General features: G+C 41.2%; 1 protein-coding gene across 2 annotated transcripts in view; it reads right to left on the reverse strand.

The window, feature by feature from the left end:
* The window catches only part of EEPD1 (endonuclease/exonuclease/phosphatase family domain containing 1), a 176547-nt gene that overhangs the window by 60147 nt on the left and 95922 nt on the right, over nucleotides 1–20478 (reverse strand). For both annotated transcript variants that reach the window (XM_073630517.1, XM_073630518.1), the window contains exon 2: nucleotides 218–269. In XM_073630517.1, coding sequence (XP_073486618.1) covers nucleotides 218–269 — 52 coding nt within the window. The remainder of the gene's footprint in view (nucleotides 1–217; nucleotides 270–20478) is intronic.

Below are 20478 nucleotides of genomic sequence, written 5' to 3' on the forward strand. Positions count from 1 at the left end.
CTAACGGTGAATGGGTGAAAGAGGCAATGAGGTATGCCTGGTGATGCGCCACAAATACAGCAGTTTATCAGGCAATCAACATCTTTTACACTTTTATAGGGCTTTTGATTGCTGGACTTTCATTGGGGCCTGGACCCTAGGTTCATTGTATGAGCAGCACCTTTTACTACACAGCAATAATGTGCAATAATTATGGTTTTACAGAAAAGTAAGTTACCTTTTCCAGTGCATCCTTGTCAGTTAAATCTTGGACAGCTACAAGTTTGATGCTAAAGATAAAAGAAAACACAAGTAAGTACTTAGGTACAGCATATGACAAATATTGGGCAGTTTAAGGCCGGCCATAGACGGTTCTAAGGAACTGACCGAGATTAGAACCAAGTATGGGCAGGCTGAATGTATCAAGTTGATCGATCAACTTGGGTACAACCAGCCTGCCGTATTTTACATATGAATATTGCTAGCGGCTGGGGTAGCCAATAGTAATAATCACTGTCTTCCTCTGGCAGGGGTGGCTTCCCCCCGACCGGGGGAATACAATGGCTCAGCTGAAAGGATTCCACTGTCAACACGGTCTGTGTTGATGGGGGAATCAAGCAAATTTACACCATGTATGGCCTGCCTATCAGTGATTTTTTTTCAACCTGTGACAGAATATTGGAACCAAATGCATAAACCTGTTTTCAAGTGAAGTTTAAATGCTGCCTGCCAGAAGTGAGCTTTGGGCAGATAAAAAAACAAAACAAAAAAAACCCACCTATATCTTTACTAAAAGGAAATTACATGCATTTTGAAATAAAATTAGGGTAAATACCAGAAAATGTCTTTATTTTAGATTCCTTTTATCACATGCAAACCAGCATGTAGACAAGGAGAGGGAGGACCAGCACAATGAGTAACTTAGGCTCTATTGCATTGCACTGGGCTGTCAATCTTAGGCCCCTTTCACACTGGGGCGGTTTGCAGGCGTTATTGCGCTAAAAATAGCACCTGCAAACCTACCTGAAACTGCCGCTGCTGTGTCTCCAGTGTGAAAACCAGAGGGCTTTCACACTGGAGCGGTGCGGTGGCAGGAGAGAAAAAAAAACTCCTGCAAACAGCATCTTTGGAGCGGTGAGGGAGCAGTGTATTCACCGCTCCTAAACCGCTCCTGCCCATTGAAATCAATGGGGCAGCGCGGCTACACCGCCAGCATAGCGCTGCTGTAGCGGCGCTTTGTGGGCGGTTTTAACCCTTTTTCGGCCACTAGCGGGGGTTAAAACCGCCCCGCTAGTGGCCGAATACCGCCGCTAAAACGACGGTAAAGCGTCGTTAAAAAAAGCGCATTTTACCGCCGACGCACCCACCACCCCAGTGCGAAAGGTGCCTAAAGCTGGCCACAAACAATACAATCTGCCTGCACAATATCCATTAAGTTTACTCAAGCGGTGTGAGGTCCCTAATGACTGGATATCATTTTACTGATATTATATTCTACTCCAGTCAAAAAGTCTCTTTTCATTTTGGATATAGTTGGACATGGTTAGGCTGCTGTCTATGGCTAGATTTTACGCACTTTATATCCCTGCAACATCATGAAAGCGATTAATGATGTTAAATCAAATAGGGAAAGAACAAAATGATCAGCTTTTAATTGCTAGTATTAATTAAGAAAAGTAGGAGTTAAAAAATAAATTAAAAAATTGAAAATAACAAAAATCTGCAGCACTGGGTGCATACATTTTCCCTCATACGTAATTTTCATTGCCACAAGGAAAAATTACAGGCTTTCACTGGATGGACATCAACATTTAATGGGCAGCTTAAGGCTAACCGCAGATGATCCAGATTATAAATCTCACCCAGAGCAAAGTGCAGTTAGAGACCCGTTAACATCAGGTACCATCACCAGGAGCCGTCATAATGTTTTTCACGTGTGGGTAAACATGACCCTTGCACGGGAGTATGCTGTAGTAGGTCAGTGTGAATGAGGCCTTGTACTGCTTGCATTTGAAAAATACCTTTAAAGATGTTTTAGGATGCTTTCACACTGCTCCGTTGAAAAAATGTATTAAAAATGGATATGCATTTTTGATGCTTTTCCGGTGTGTTTTCTGGGTGCCTGACTCCCAGAATGCACCTGTGAAACATGGACAAGTAACTCAAAAGCCACAATAAAACCACAACTGTGGTGCGTTTTTGATGCTTTTTCTATTCATTTCAAATGGGTGCTGCGTTTTTGCTGCGGTTTTAAAAAGTGCACCAAAGATGCAGCAAGCAGGACTTTTTAAAATGCACCACACATGCAGCGCAGTGGTGTGAAGTGTCCCATACGATTTAAAGGGACATATTTTTATTGAGCTTTTCATTAATTTTTAGCAAGGTAAAAATGCAGAAAAAAATGCATCAGTGTGAAAGCAGCCCAGTCATTACAAAGCTGCATTGACCTGTGTCTTTTATATCGGACTAGAGTTCAGCTCTAAAGTATAGTAGCCAGAGGATCAGCATTACAGACAGGCAAGTCACATTTTTAGGAGGTCAAGAATGGCTCCATATAGTTCATTCTTGGTTCATTCTAAAAAAATATACGGTGTAATATTTATATATATATACCGGTATATATATATATATATATATATATATATATATATATATATATATATAGAGAGAGAGAGAGAGAGAGAGAGAGAGAGAGAGAGAGAGAGAGAGAGAGAGAGAGAGAGAGAGAGAGAGAGGGGGAGAGAGGGGGAGAGAGGGGGAGAGAGGGCTGGGCTGCCTGGGAGTGGGGGGGCAAACACCACCGGCGGTGGGGTTGATCGGGAGCCATTCTCCCAGTGATCACCCCGGTGGAAGGTGGAAGAGAGCATGGAGGAAGAGGAGGGTCACCAAGTGGTATAGCACGCTGTTACAGCTCACATTAAAATTGCCTTCGCTCTGCTTGCCGTCACACACAGCCCCGCCTCCTCCTAACCCCGCACCTGTGATAGACAGAATAGACAGAATGCGGGTCCAATTCTGGTATGTGTTCTGTCTATCACAGGCGCAGGTCAGGAGGAGGCGGGGCTGTGTGTGATGGCGAGGAGAGAGGAGGCAATTTCATGTAAGCTGTAACAGCGTGCTATTCGCGCTCTGTGATCCCGTGGCTCTTCTCTTCCTCCAGTCCTGATCCGGCCACCCTCTCTCTTTCTCCGACCCTGGCGAGGCTGCAATGTTGGGCACAGTGAGGCTGCAATGTTGGGCACGGTGAGGCTGCAATGTTGGGCACGGTGAGGCTGCAATGTTGGGCACGGTGAGGCTGCAATGTTGGGCACGGTGAGGCTGCAATGTTGGGCACGGTGAGGCTGCAATGTTGGGCATGGTGAGGCTGCAATGTTGGGCACGGTGAGGCCACAAAGTTGGGCACGGTGAGGCTGAAATGTTGGGCACAGTGAGGCTGAAATGTTGGGCACAGTGAGGCTGCAATGGGAGCACAGTGAGGCTGCAATGTTGGGCACAGTGAGGCTGCGATGTTGGGCACGGTGAGGCTGCAATGGTGGGCACGGTGAGGCTGCAATGGTGGGCACGGTGAGGCTGCAATGGTGGGCACGGTGAGGCTGCAATGGTTACTAGCTCAGGACTTGAAATTTTGAGCCCTGTATATTTATATATCTTCATGAAATAGAGGAAAGCCGCACCCAGTCTTCAACTAGTGCAGTGCAATCTGGTCATCCCACTGACAAATATAAGAATAAAAGTCCACTATGTATGTGTATGTAACTATGTACTATGTACTATGTATGGATTGCTGCAATTAAAATTTCTTTATTGAACCAATAGTTCAAACATGTATTACATGATGTGGAAGTACATGATTTCCGTTTCGGGCTCACAAGCTTCATCAGATCATATATATATATATATATATATATATATATATATATATATATATATATATATATTTATATTACACACACATACATACATACATATACATACAGTGGGTAAAATAAATATTGCTAGATAAATATATTTCTAAAAGTGCTATTGACATGAAGTTTTCACCACATGTCGTTAATAACCCATGCAATCCATAAATACAAAAGACACCAAAACAAATACGTTCAGAAATTAAGTTATGTGTAATAAAATTGAATGACACAGGGAAAAAGTACTGAACACATGAAGATAGGGAGGTGCAAAAAGGCATGGAAAGCCAAGACACCAGCTGAGATCTATCAGTAATTAGAAAGCAATCCTGCCCCTTGTGAATGAAAATTAATATCAGCTGGTTCTGTCTCAACTGATGGTCTATAAAAAGGTGTCTCATTACCAAGGTGTCACACAAAAAAAACATCTCAAGATTTTTAAAAGCAAAGAGCTCTCATAAGACCTTTGCAACCTTATTATTGCAAAACATAGTAATGACATTGGTTACAGAAGGATTTCTAAACTTCTGAATGTTCCAGCGAGCACTGTTGGGGCCTTAATCCGGAAGTGGATTTCACCATAAACCGTCCAAGACCAGGGGCTCCTCGCAAAATGTCTGACAGAGGAGTGAAAAGAATTATCAGAAGAGTTGTCCAAGAGCCAAGGACCACTTGTGGAGAGCTTCAGAAAGACCTGGAATTAAGAGGTACAATTGTTTCAAGAAAAAGTAATGCACTCAACCGCCATGGCTTGTATGCATGCTCACCATGCAAGACTCCATTGCTGAAGAAAAAGCATGTTGAAGCTTGTTTAAAGTTTGCTGCACAACATTTAGACAAGCCTGTAAAATACTGGGAGAATATAGTCTAGTTAGATGAGACCAAAATTTAACTCTTTAACTCTTTAGCTGCCATGATACACAACATGTTTGGATGATAATGGCACTGCACATCACCCAAAAAACACCATACCAACAGTGAAGTTTGGAGGTGCCAAACTTCATATAATTGAAGGAAGGATGAATGGAAAAATGTACCAAGACATTCTTGATAAAAATCTGCTGCCATCTACCAGGATGATGAAGGTGAAATGAGGGTGCACATTTCATCAAGGCAATGACCCCAAACACAAAGCCAAGGAAACTCTCAATTGGTTTCAAAGAAAGAAAATAAAGCTGCTAATATGGCCCAGTCAATCACCTGACTTGAATCCAATAGAAAATCTATGGAAAAAAGTAAAGATCAGAGTTCATAGAAGAGGCCCATGGAATCTTCAAGATTTGAAGACCGTTTGTGTGGAAGAATGGACCAAAATCACACCTGAGCAACGCATGTGACTGGTTTCTCCATACAGGAGGCATCTTGAAGATGTCATTACAAAGGATTTTGTACCAAGTATTAAATACATTTCAGTTAGCGTGTTCAATACTTTTCCCATGTCATTCCATTTTGTTACACATAACTTCATTTCTGAAATTATTTGTTTTGGTTTCTTTGTATGCATAGATTGCGTGGGTTGGTACCGACATGTGGTGAAAATTTCATATCAATAGCACCTTTATATACGGTATTTACCTAGAAGAATGATCACCTGTTCAATATTTATTTTACTCGCTGTGTATATAATATATATATATATAAATCACTCATTTGTTTTCTTAGCTGTCTCAATAAAATTTTATCTGGAAATGATAATAAAAAAATAGATTCAGTGTGTAGAAACAGCAACCAGTTAAAATTACTCTTTTAATCAAAAAATATAGAGCTTTGGTCATCAAAAATCTTGCAATAGGTTTGCAATTTGTTTCCAATTGTTTTGTTTACAGCCTCATTCAGATAGCCATAAAAAGTTTACTAATCATTAAAGCAAGGGACAAAGTTCCTGCATAATGATCAATAAATAAATAGATCCGTTTTCTTTTTTAATGATATTCCTGCATACGCTTGTCCTCAGATGCAGCTTTTTGGATTTTGTACTACAGGTCTGAACGCAGTGCATTTATACATACCTGCGTGAACGCCTCCATTGTAAACAATGTAGCTGCGTTAAGATCCATACTTAAAAAACAGTTGTATATGCGTTTTTTACGGCTGTGTGAATGAGGCCTACGGCTTAGAGAATGCCTAAGTACGCAGTTTAAATTTTACTGTTGACACAACACGAGTCAGAAGAAGAGAAATAAATACACACTGACAGCTCTACGTTTACCTAATAATACTGCAGCCTGCACACACTTAACTAATCCAGTTTGATATTGATATCCATGCAAAGTCAGCATTCAGTAAGCTAATAACAAAATGTTCTATCAGCTGCATTAGGACAGTAAAATGGCTTTTACAGTAAATCATTAAAAGCTATTAAATGTCTCTACAGCATGTTCACTTTCTTTCTCCAGTGCGTGACACACAAGAAGGGAATGTATTTCTTCCTGTAAATTTGTTTTACAAGAACTAGTATCACTCTTGTAACCTAAAAATACAGCAAATCAATTAGGATGTGTTTGTGTACATTAGTTTGCCGAATCTAGTGAGTAAAATTGTAAAAAAAGTTACATTCCTGGACCAAAAGAGAGCTTTCTCATATTCATAAAAATCTAAATTGCAGCACCTAGAATGAATGCATAAGTTTAACCAAATTTGAAAAAATAAATAAAATAAAATTATATATATATATATATATATATATATATATATATATATATATATATATGTGTGTGTGTGTGTGAGTGTGTATGTATGATATATATATATATATATATATATATATATATATATATATATATATATATATATATATATACATACACACACATACATACATACATACATGGCTTTTTTTCTCAGAGACTAGGTGCAGGAACTCAACCATGCCCTGTTCACACCCCAGGCACCTGCATCCCCCTTCTCCCCATCCTGCACTCAGTGGGAGCCACTCAGGAGATTAGATCTGAGGGAGCCAAGCTGTCACTTGTAAACACAGAAAAGTCTGGCTTCTGTGTTTACAAGTGGCAGCTTGACTCCCACAGAGCGATAGTGGTGAGCAGGGAGCAGAGGGCCTGAGGTGGTGGAACGGAGTTCCAACAAGTTCCAGCTGAAAAAAAGCCCTGTATACACACACACACACACACTGTATATTTCTAAACAAGATTAACTGTACTTTTAAATTATTTGAATCTATTCCAAAAATATATTTTCTGTGATATATTTATTTTGTTAAAACGAAGAGGCATTTAAAGCTTTTTGAGGGATTATTTTTGGTAAACACAATTATCGAAGGATAAAGTTATCCGAGACTGTTGCTCACTTATGATAACAGTTTTACTGATAACATCATGAATACCTCTTATTGGAACTGATTAGACCAGTCAATTACTTCTGTCCAAATATATCCACTCATGGCTGTTTTATGAGGCTGGAGATGTTTATAAGTGGTATGACATCAGAGTATACAACTTTATGATACCCACTGACCACTATAATGTCCTTGACTACAATCATCCAGAATGAGGTCTCCTACCCAATGACCCCAAATGCCATCACACAATGCACAGTAATCGGCAATGAGTCAGTCCTTTATTTTGTTCCTCATCACATTAACCTAGCGGTTTAACATACCGTATTGGAACATAGGAAAAGATGTTTTGCTTGAAGATGTTAAAGGTCAGGAAAAAACAAAAAAACAAAACAACCCTAAGTTCTTTATATGCTATTCTTCTTACTAGACAAGCCACATAAAATATAATACATTGTAACATTACCTGACCCCATTCTCAGCCAAATCTTACGCTTACCTGCCCTTGCTCTTGTCTAACCCTTTTTGCGTGGGCCACTGGTGCATTGCAAAGATTTCTAGGGCTAAGACGCTCACAGATGTCACAAGCACATTTGATCTGAGGCTATGAATGCCTAGTACATTAAAAGCCGTTGGTTTTTCCATCATTGCCATTATAGTTATCGGCACTTTTATTTACCCCTCCCTAGAGTCCCTCCCCTGGGGTGGTGAACCTTTTAGCCTTTGGGTTGCAATATTAGCCACATGCATGAATAAATAGAAAATATCCCTGGGTTCCTGAAGAAGATAAACTGTGAAACACATTGAACTGAGGCACTCTCACTGTCTGGTTTCCAGATGTTGCAAGATATAGATATATATCTATCTATCTATATATACTGATGTTGAACGAGAAGGTCTGACTTGCCGTCTCCGCTTTAATTTATTCCAAAGGTGTTCTATCGGGTTGAGGTCAAGACGCTTTGTGCGCAGTCATGTTGGAACAGGAAGGGGCAATCCCCAAACTGTTCCCACAAAGTTGTAAGTATTAAATTGTCCAAAATGTCTTGGTATGCTGACGCCTTAATGCCCTGTACACACGGTCGGACATTGATCGGAAATTCCTAAAACAAAATCCATGGATTTTTTCCAGGCGGATGTTGGCTCAAACTTGTCTTGCATACACACGGTCACACAAAGTTGTCGGAAAATCCGATCATTCTGAACGCGGTGACGTAAAACACATACGTCGGGACTATAAACGGGGCAGTAGCCAATAGCTTTCGTCTCTTAATTTATTCTGAGCACTTTGTGCGTCGGATTTGTGTACAATCGAATTTTCCGACAACGGATTTTGTTGTTGGAAAATTTTATAGCAAGCTCTCAAACTTTGTGTGTCGGAAAATTCCGATGGAAAATGTGTGATGGAGCCTACACACGGTCGGAATTTCCGACGACAAGGTCCTATCACACATTTTCCGTCCGAAAATCCGACCGTGTGTACAGGGCATAAGAGTTCACTTCACTGGAACTAAGGGGCCAAGCCCAACCCCCAGAAAAACAACCCCACACCATAATCCCCCTCCACCAAATGATTTGGACCAGTGAACAAAGCAAGGTCCATAAAGACATGGATAAGCGAGTTTTACAATGTAATAAATGTTTTAACATTTTATGTATAATATAATTCGTGAAGAATATTTTTTTAGGGCACCTTTTGAAATCCCAATATTTTCTGGTATTTATTTTCAACCCACTGGAAACTGTATAGCTGCCACCACGAATTCACTTAGCTGGGAAGTTTCTCCTTTTGCCTATGCAAGGAGAAATTCCATAGTAGGGATCTGGCAGGAGTGAGGACAGGTAAAAAAGTCGTTATCCTTTTAAGTATTGATTAAAAACGTTATCAAATAAAGATGAGTGATAACTGATCATACAAGTTTTAAACTTTATTCTGATGTACACAAGTGTGATAAGTCCTATTTCTGCCAACATAAAAATGGCAGCTCATCGCTATATGGTTTAGTTTATAAACAAAGATGTAAAGCCGTGTTACTTGAGGTAAGGGGATAAAGGGAAAGCTCATTAAACACACAATAGGAACATACGTATAACTACTGAATAACAGTATAAGTGCAGCTATTGCCAACAGCCACTGCTGTGATGGTGTTACCCATTGCTACCATCCTGCCTGCTAATACAGTTGACTATACATTTAAAGAGAATGTTACAGGATGCAGTTGATTTTGGCAGAATAGTATGGAGGGCTGTTTCTATACAGTATGTAGCAGAACAGTATCTCAATCATGTTCTTTGGCTAATGTTTTGTTTTTTTTAACCCTTATAGAATCCATATATAATACTCATGGGTTATATATACCCATACATAACCCATAAGTATTAAGGTACATGAGGCAAAGCAAGATGCTCTGCAAGGATCATACAGGTACCAACAGACTTTATAGAGCCTCATCAACTGCAATCAGTAGCATAATAGCAAGCCTTCCACATGCTTCCTTTAGGGTAAGCTGAACTTTATGAACAAATGGACAACACAACCACAGCGTACACATTTCAATCTATTTGCATTGTGCTCCATTTGGCAAAAACAAAGTGCAACTCATAGGGTTTAATGAAGCACAGTAGTTGCATTTGGCTAGTTGAACCGATCCACAGCTATATGCTGATGCGCTTATACAGCATGCAATCCAAGGACGCAACATTGCACCAGTCTCATAGATTCACTTGGATTTCATATTTACATAGCATGGTGGTTTCTGATATGTTTGACATATAGGTGTAAATTAGTTAGTTGACTGCCACAACTTATCCTTCCACTCCACTTTTCCTGTTCCTTATCATTAGAGTCAATTCAAACAGAGATCACATGTTAAAAATATATTACACATTAGGTAATTTCTGTGTAAAGGTAGTTAATCTGCAGATGAATAATGCTTCTATTGCAAAATTGGATTTTTTTTTAAGAAGTGGTATAATAGCATACTCTGTTCTTATTTAAAAAACTGGTATAATAAATTTGGCTGAGATGCAATTCCAACAAGGAAATTAACTTGTATCGCCCATTATAGAGGTGTAGATTTATCACCTCCTTCAGGTTGACACTATTTCAGGCATGCCTGTTGAACTGTTGTAAAGTAAGGTTAATAGAAATGAAACCCTTTTCTTCTTATTTTCACATCAATGTAGGTGTAATCTGTACATGATTTTCTTTTAAAACCTTGTACCAGTAGAGTTGGGCGAAAAAGTTCAGTTTGAGCAGGGGTGTCCAAACTACGGCCCTCCAGCTGTTGCGGAACTACACTTCCCATGAGGCATTGTAAAACTCTGACATTCACAGACATGACTAGGCATGATGGGAGTTGTAGTTCCTTAACAACTGGAGGGCCATAGTTTGGACACCACTGAGTTTGAGCATGAGTTCAGGCCGAACATTGGCTGCCCGTTCGACGAACACACAAATTATCGGGGAATTTGACTGTTTGTTCTGCCCGCCAACTCTCCACAATGCACTGCGCCATCGCACAGTGCACTGGAAGCCCTGATTGGCTGAAGCAATGAAAGATTTGCCCAATCAGAGAACAGAGCACTGTCAGAGCCATGATTGGAGAGAGTAATGATGACTCTATCCAATCATGGCTCATTGCTCTTAGTCCCGCCCCACACTATAAAAATATTCTCCCCATAGCAGCCATTTGTAGTGTGATATTGGCATGGAGAGGGAGAGAACAGGGCTCTGTTCAGTGCTTCTAGCGAGTTAGTGTGCTATAGTGCTTCTATTGTCAGTGTAGAATATTAGTTTAGTGTGATTCTAGTTAGAGCTTAGTGTGAGTGTAGTGTGACTATTCATTTTTACTTTAGTGTCAGTTTAATTTGTCAGGGCAGGTTTCCTGCGGTGTATATCAGTACATTACTACACATTTAACGCACTATATATCAGTTTGTTACTGCACATTTAACGCAGTATATATCTCAGTGCGTTACTGCATGTTTATTGCAGTATATATCCGTGCGTTACTGCACGTTTAACGCAGTATATATCAGTGCATTACTGTACGTTTAACGCAGCATATATCAGTGCATTACTGTACGTTTAACGCAGCATATATAAGTGCATTACTGTACGTTTAAATCAGTGCGTTAGTGCACGCTTACCACAGTATATTGCAGTGCGTCAGTGCAGTTTTACTGCAGTATACTGTAGTGAGCCAGTGGAGTGTGTCTGTGTAGTGAGTACTCAAGTTAAGTGCACCAAACACCACTTTCAATTGATTAAAGTGCATCCACGTACACATTTCCACATCTTTACTACATTCTGTTAATAAGCCCCCCCCCCATCATTTCTGGGAGGCCAACAAGGAGAGGCAGACGTTCTCATGGCACTGTGAGGGGGCCAGCAGCATACGTGTCCACAGGCAAAGGTGGCATTTTCTCTGTTTAGTGATAATGCCTGTGCCATCCAGCCACAGCATGCAGAGGAGGTTGTGGACTGGCTTACTAAACCATCATCCTCCTCATCATAATCCATCACCCAAGCAGAGACTAGTGTGCAGTCCACTGCAGCTGCCGGAGTGGCTTATTCTACCTCCTTGTCTACAGCTACTCTTGCCATAGCCCCAGCATCAGGCTTGGAGGAGTCAGCTGAGTTATTTGAACACAGGGTCAGCCACTTTCTCCTTGACGAGGCACAGCCGTTACTTGATTCAGATTTTGGTTCTGAGGTTGAGGGAGATAGGAACATGAGCCTACAGAGAGGGGAGAACACTGGTAAACAACTAATTTTCAGTCATGTTCCTCCAGCGTATTGCCACGTTGTCTCCAGTGATAATGAGAATGGAGGGGATGATGATGATGAAGATGAGGTCACTGACACAACTTGGGTGCCGGATAGAGCAAAGGAGGAAAGTGAGGGTGGGGCACAACCCCAAAGAAGCAGCCATCACGGAAGAGTAGAGAGCAGCCACCCTATTCCACCAGATTGTGGAGCTGTTATCTCCCAGCCCACTTCTCACAGCTCAGGTGTTTTGGCCTTTTTTAGCACATGTGCAGTCGATCGCACTGTTGCAATTTGCAAACTTTGCCTCAAGCACATCAAGTGTGGCAAAAACACCGGCCATTTGGGTACCACATTCTTGACAAGAATTTAACCTTCCACCACTCAGCCCATTGGCAAGAGCACCTGAAAGCCACACAAAAAGGGACGCAATACTGATCCTCCTCACCTTTCCGGTCTACCCCTGCTAATGACCTCTCAGCAGCCTCCAATGTCAGGGATGATGGTATAGCGCAGGGTGTCACAGGTCGGCAGGGTGGCATGTCTGCCAGTAGCACACTACCAGCTGTAGACTACAGCAGGCAGGTTTCTCTGCCCTATCTGCTGCAGCGGAAAAAAAAAAAAAAACAGTCACTGCCACCCACATGCCCAGTGTCTAAATTCAAGCTGGTCAAAGCTGATGGCTTTACAACTCCTGCCTTTCCGTCTGGTGGATTCTGCCCCCTTCCATGAATTTGCAGAATGTGCTGTAGCACAACGGCAGGTTCCCAGTCACTATTTCTTTTCACGTAAGGCTATTCCAGCTCTCTACCATCACATGGAAGGCAATGTTGTGGCATCGTTGGGCAAGGCAGTCAGCCTCAAGGTCCATGTTACTGCCGACACGTGGTCCAACAAGCATGGTCAGGGATAATATATTTAGTACACAGCATACTGGGTAACTCTGCTTGCAACTCAGAAGGGCTCAGTGCTGCAGCTTGTTGTGCCGCGACGTCTCCATACAGCTAGTGGTGATGATGCAAGATTTGTCAGCTCCACCCCCTCCTCCATGTTCTCTGCTGAACTATCCCATGAACCACAAGTATCCCCTAAGCAGCATTCAAGGGGCTATTCAATCAGGCTGAAAAGGTGCCATGAAGTGCTTCAGCTGCTCTGTCTAGAGCACAGGAGCCAGCTCTGCAGGGGCAGGCCCAGCGGTGGTTCACGCCACGCCAGCTGGAGCCAGGAATGGTGGTGTGCGATAATGGCACAAACCTCCTGTCTGCTCTTACACAGGGAAAGTTGACACATGTGCCACGCTTGGCAAATGTCCTTAATTTGGTGGTGCAGCATTTTTTAAATAGGTACCCAAGGTTGGAAGATCTGCTGAAGCAGGCCAGAAGAGTCTATAGCCATTTCAGGCAGTCATACACTGCCAGCGCTTAGTTGGCTGAAATTCAGTGGCAATTCCACCTGCCTGTAATCCGCCTGATTTGTGACATGCCCACGAGGTGGAACTCAAATTTGGCAATGCTTCAGCGGCTGCACATGCAGCAGAGGGCCGTCAATGACTAGCTGTGTGAGTTTGGCACAATGACAGGCTCAGGCTGGCTCGGCTTTTTTTCCCCACGCCAATGGCTGCTGATAAAGGATGCATGCACTGTACTGTCACAATCTGAGGAGGCCACAAGGATGGTGAGCCATGATGATGCATCCATCAGTGACACAATCCTTGTTGTGTTACTGCTGGAGCAGACTCTGTGTGGCATTATGGACAGGGCACTTGTGGCAAAGCAGCAGAAGGAAGAGGAGGACTTCCTTTCCTCTCAAGGCCTGCTTTATGCAGACACCATTCCTACTCCACAGAACGCACAAGAGGAGAGGGAGAAGGAGGCAGAGGATTCTGGCAGCTTTGGAGGCATTGGTTTTCCATCCCCAGAACCCTTGGGAGTAGTACGTGGCTGGGAGGAGGCAGTTCCAGATACTGTAATCCTCAGTGACCCCGAGGAGTCTGCTTCTCATGCCTCCATAAACTTGCTGTGCATGGGCTTCCTCGTTCTTCAAAGCCTGCCAAGGACCCAAGAATACTTGGCATCAAGGAGAAGGATCAATATTGGTTGGCAACCCTCCTTGACCACTATCAGGGGAAAGTCTCAGAACTCATCTCGTCACCACAGAGAGTGCAGAAGATGAAATCTTGAAGAGATTATCTAACGCCTTTCCTGACTCTGGTAGGTTACAGTCTGATGGAAAACCTAGTTTTGAGGCTTCTGTTGGTCAAGAGAAGAGCGGTGGAGAAGAGGGCCGCCTCCGTGATGCATTACAACATTTTTTGAGTCCTCTGCGCAAAGGGCTGTCAGCTTCCACATCCCATCAGCAGCATCTTCATCATATGGTGGGAAATTATCTAGGGGTGAAAACAAATATGGAGAACTTTCCAGTTGACAATCCACTGGGTTACTGGATCACGAGCATAGACCACTGGCCAGAACTTGCTTTCCGAATGGGCATTCAGTGCTGCCGGAGGTTTTGTGACAGATAAGATCCTGGATTAGCAGCAGCTATCAAGCCCCTGATGCCGATGTCACTGATTAAGTGATTTCTGGATCTCAAATCTCTGTAAGGCTGCCTAGCTTTGTGGCTGTTGATTTCATCTTGAAGACTTTTTTTGGTGTAGGTTTCATGGGCACAATTAACACCCAAGGACCAATTTTTCCGCACCTGTTTGACAGGTGCATATCATTGCAATTTTTGACAGCAAGGCCAATTCTTGCTTTCATCAAGAGTACCTCTATAGGGTTACAGTGTGAAGGCACCACGAACACCCAAAGCCCAATTTTTCTGCACCTGTTACTTCTATCCAGTCTGTGAAAGACACCAGAATTTATCCAAAAAATCTTGTTTCGAGTGGCCTCAGCATACAGACTGACTCCCCAAGCCGTTGTTTAAAAAATAAAGAAAGTTCTAATGGAAAATGTAATTTATTTATAAATGTCATTATTGCTGCAGCAGACTCAATACATGGTACAGATGTGCCACATTGCAGGCAGACTAAGGGGACCCCCAGGCACTATATTTAAAGGAATTTTTCATTTTTATTGTTATTTCTTATTTTGATGGTTTCACTTTAGGCATGAGTAAATCACTGCTCATTTAAAAATCATGTTTTTTTTACAAACTTTTTGTTTATTGATACATGTCCCCCATTGCAGTTCCCGGACCCCCATAACTATCGTATACAAAATTACTTGCATATATGCCTTCAAAATGGGTACTTTTGATTTTTTCCAGTTCGGGTCCCAAAGACTTAAATATGGTTCCTTATTCCGTTCTGAACTTTTGTACTGTTCGAAAGTTCTGCCGCGAACTGAACAGGGGGTCGTTCGGCCCATCTCTATGTACCAGTTTGGATACTTGTTTACAGTCTGAGGTTATTCACAAAACTTTGCCTGACACAAAAATGAAATGCCTCTGGAAATAATTCAATGGGATTGTAGTGCAAGTAAATTGTTCCATGCCACTAATTTGAATATCAAAACAGATTTTTACCGATCTGGTGAATTGCTTGCCCTGCCTACACTGTGATTATCTGATGTGGATCTGAATCCATCTAAAATGTCAGATATTCATTATGCTAAGAAAAAAATGCTATTGCCAACATAGCCTCTGCTTTGGTGGATAACTATTGCCTCAAGGATGCTACCCGGGTTGTCTTCTGCAGTTTGGGACACCTTTATCTCCCGTCAAGTTTTTTATTATTTTCTTTTTACAATAACTTTTTTGGTTGTTCACTGAAATACGTTTCTTTCTGAGGCTACTATGTAGTTCACCCTCGGGAAGTTTGATCTCAGATTTACTGCTACATATAAAGGGACTCTGCACTTCCCTGTAAGGGGCGCGCACGCGTACAGCCATCACAGCAGAAGCCGGCCAATTAATGTATGTCCGCCAGCACCTGCCGATCGTCGGGAAGAGAGGCTGGACGGAGCTTTGCCTATGTAAACAAGGCAGCGCTCCGTTCTGACAATGAGGATGCAATGGATTTTCTTTCTCTGCAAAGCAGGGAAGAAAAATCCATCACATTCCTCAGTAAAAGCACCTCACAAAGTACACAAAACCACTGGCTAGGCACACATTTAACCCTATGATCACCCTACAGGTTTAACCTCTCCCCAGCAAATGTCATTAGAACAGTGACAGTGCATATTTTTAGCACTGATCACTGTATTTGTGTCACTGATTCCCACAAAATGTCAAAAATGTCAGTGTCCGATTGTCGCAGTATATCACAGTCCCGCTATAAACCACTGATCGCCACCATCGCTAGTATACAAAATAAATACAAATTTTAGTGTATATCCCATAGCTTGTAGACGCTATAACTTTTGCACAAACCAATCAATATACGCTTGTTGGGATTTTTTTTACCAAACATATGTAACAGAATACATATTGGCCTAAATTTATGAAGACATTTTTTTATTTTTTTTTATAGCAGAAAGTAAAAAATATTGCTTTTTTTCATAATTGTCAGTCTTTTTTGTTTATAGCGCAAAAAATAAGGAATACGGTGGTGATCAAATACCACCAAAAGAAATCTTTATCTGTGGGAAAATAATGACATCAATTTTATTTGGGTACAGTGTTGCATGACCGTGCAATTGTCAGTTAAAGTAACGCAGGGCTGTATCGCAAAAATTGGCCTGGTCATCATGGGTAGTAAATCTTTGGGCGGTCTAGTGGTTAATAGGTGCTGCTGCTATGGGCTAGAAAAGAGTACCCTTTTCCTCATCTCATGGGAAGTTGAAATCATTCAGCTTTTTTTTGGCAGCAGATCCACTTGTGGATAACTGAGATAACAGGGAATTCTCATCCCACAGATCTAAGGATTATATTCTACATGCCACCACAGAATCTATCTACAGCCAAAATAACTCTCTCTTGGTTTATCTCCCTAACACTACTAAGTCCATGATTTCTCTACACTGGAAATATCAAATCCCCCATAGAGTAGCCGAGTGGAAAAACAGGGCGGATAGTATAGCCTAAACAGCACCCTGTATCTCTATAGACACACTTGGTCACCTAGAATTCATTACAGAAGGTCACTAACATGATATACTCTAGCTCTCTGTCTACTCTCATGCCGCAAACTAGAATTCTTCATTGATCTGAGCTGCAACTCTTCACCTGAGCCAATTGGTGCCTGGATGGTATTATGGAACGTAAGATCTTAGGTCCCCTTCTCTTCCTCCTAGATCCTTTGCTCATTTCCTTTCCCTTTCCCAAAGCCCTTCTAATTTTATCCCCTCAACAGTTCTTTTGCTAAAATCCTCTCAGTGTATATAGTCCACCTGGATGGGATTTTTTTACCCCTACATTTTAACAGTTATTTATAGTATTACTTTAACAACGATACTTGTATGAAACAGATCAAGGCGATGTGAAAAGGTGAAAATGTGAAAAACTCCTTGCACAGGTTATAGGCTGTGCAAGTTAAAATACATCTCTTTTCAGGATATTTTTTAATATGTAAGTATATTCTTAGAATATACTTACTACTGTGATATTTTGTTTTCAAATAATTATACCGACAAATGAGACTTTGTAAATTAAGAGCTTGTAAAAATACAAAATTGCCTCTACATGTAATAAGGGCCTAGGCACAGTTCATGTATGTCAATGAGTACAATAAAATAATAACCCTCATACAACCTAGAGCCTTGAGACATATAATACTGGCATGTGCGTATATGAATATTAAACCCAGCACATTCCATTAAGGGTAAAAACACCTCACTGAGGCTACTTTCTCCTGACACAATTTCACTGCATTGGTCTGTACAGGTGAAAAGGTCCTAAATTATCAGATGTGCCTAATAAAGACTTTAATAGTTTTAACAAAGTTACATGGACACTAGACATGTGCACACTGAAATATTTCGTTTCGGAATTTCGTTTTCGTCCGAAAAATAAATTTATTTAGTTACTCCCGAAATTCGTTATTAATTAATTCGTTTTTCGTTAAAAATTGCATTCGTCTGAAAATACAAATTGAGGTTGAATCTGTCATTGAAGGCTTATGGTGTCTGTCGAATGTTCAAAGAAGATTCGACGGAGCAACTAAACTGTATGACGCCGTATAGTTTACCTGCTCCGTCGAATCTTCTTAGAACTTTCAAAAGACACCATAAGCTTTTACTTTATTTTACTGCTCCTACTCTTTGGTTACAATCAGCCAATAACATTCATCATCATCATTATTTTTATTTATCTTTCCTCCCCTACGTCGAATCTTTTCTCCCCTACGTCGAATCTTTTCTCTCTCTGTAGAATAATCTTGGACTAATAGAGTTAACCACAGGTTTGATGGACACAGATTGTTATTGTCATCATCATGTCGAATCTCCTATCTATAGCGAACTGTTGCAGCAATGAAAACGAAAATAAAGCATTTGTTTATGTCGGATCTTTCGTTTTTCGGATTCTGCACTTTCAACAATAACGAAAATACCAGAAATTCGGATGAAAATGCATTCGGACGAAAACGAATGCACATGTCTAATGGACACACCAGATTCCACATTCTCAACAACCTTTCAAAAACTTCCTTACTATGTCTGGGGCCTACATAAGAATTTTTTTTTATATACCATCTAGAACAGTCATGGCAAACCTTGGCACCCCAGATGTTTTGGAACTACATTTCCCATGATGCTCACCTAAACTGCAGAGTGCATGAGCATCATGGGAAATATCGTTCCAAAACATCTGGGGTGCCAAGGTTCGCCATCACTGCTCTAGAACCTTGAAACTGCAAGGTACAAATGGATAGAATGAAGCAAGCTAGATATCCAAGTTAAACATTATTATATACGTTCAACACCACACACATGGACAGTATTATTTTTCATATCCTTGATAGATTTCTGATACTGGAGCCATGTCATCAAAACTTACAGCAGTTAAAAATTTCAAACACTTGACTATGGGTACAGGGGCATTTGGAGATTTGCGTACCATCCAGCAACAGACCTCATACTCCAACAGATGCCTCAGGTCATCAGATCTTGAAAGAGATGCATTAAAAACATGTTGAAATTTCCCAGCTAATAGATTATCTCCCCCCCCCCTCCAAAAAAAAAAAAAAAGTTTTTTTTTGGAGCACATAAATATATACTTATAGGAGTTTGCACTCCATAATATTCTACAATTAGAACCATTCGCAACAAGGTTTCCTAGGGTTTCTCCAGAGGTTGCTGAAGGTTCCACGAGCTATGGCATAGTTCCAGAGTTCACAGCACTTGGGAGAGCCAGCAACATGCTGCCAATGATCTGTTTAGCTCTTGCGTAGCATTGTGACCACTGTTGGTAAGGAGGCTTTCTTCCCACTGACAATCAAAGTAGGGGCTTTCTCAAAGACCCCAAATTACGTTTTAACAGGGGTTGTCTGAGGCCTGAAGTTTTTAGGGGTTCCTCTGCGAGAAAATGTTGATAAAGGCCAAATTAAACTGTTTACCAACATCCCACTGCCCTATGACTAGTTTAACAGTTTTCCTTTAAGGGATTTTCCACTTTTAAACCCCCTTTCTTATTGAATATCCAAACAATACAATTTATTTCATTCATCTAGATGCTGGAGCTACTTCAGAAAAAGACTTGTACAGAAACACAATTGATGTTAATATACATGTTTGCACATGGCATCATTACTTACATCACTGTAACATGGAAATTGGTAAAGTAAACACACCCAAGTCAATGGACTACTGTTTTGTGGGTGAATATTTAACAAGAATGTCAGACATGGAGCAAACAGATAAAATGTCAAATAGACTGTTTACACAACACTTTCATGGGTCACCACACAGACAGATATCATGGGAAGTACATAATCCTTCTCCATTCAGCAGGGAATTAAGAAGTGGCTTAATCCATTCTATCTATCCAGTATCGATTTTGTAATACATTCTGTGACGGAAGTCACTTTGGGCGAGGGGCGTGGAACCCAGAATACCTTGGAGGGGTTGGGAAACCCTTGTTTCAGCTCCCCATGTGCCTAATATGTCTAATATATATAATATATATACTGTGGGGACGGAAAGTATTCAGACCCCATTAAATTTTGCACTCTTTGTTATATTGCAGCCATTTGCTAAAATCATTTAAATTCTTTTTTTTCCTCATTAATGTACACAGAGCACCCCATATTGACAGAAACACACAGAATTGTTGACATTTTTGCAGATTTCTTAAAAAGGAAAAACTGAAATATCACATGGTCCTAAGTATCCAGACCCTTTGCTCAGTATTTAGTAGAAGCATCCTTTTGATCTAATACAGCCATGAGTCTTTTTGGGAAAGATGCAACAAGTTTTTCACACCTGGATTTGGGGATCCTCTGCCATTCCTCCTTGCAGATCCACTCCAGTTCTGTCAGGTTAGATGGTAAACGTCGGTGGACAGCCGTTTTTAGGTCTCTCCAGAGATGCTCAATTGGGTTTAAGTCAGGGCTCTGGCTGGGCCATTTAAGAACAGTCACGGAGTTGTTG

This window comes from Aquarana catesbeiana, linkage group LG05 (genome assembly GCF_042186555.1).
Source record: "Aquarana catesbeiana isolate 2022-GZ linkage group LG05, ASM4218655v1, whole genome shotgun sequence".
Taxonomy (NCBI): Eukaryota; Metazoa; Chordata; class Amphibia; order Anura; family Ranidae; genus Aquarana; species Aquarana catesbeiana.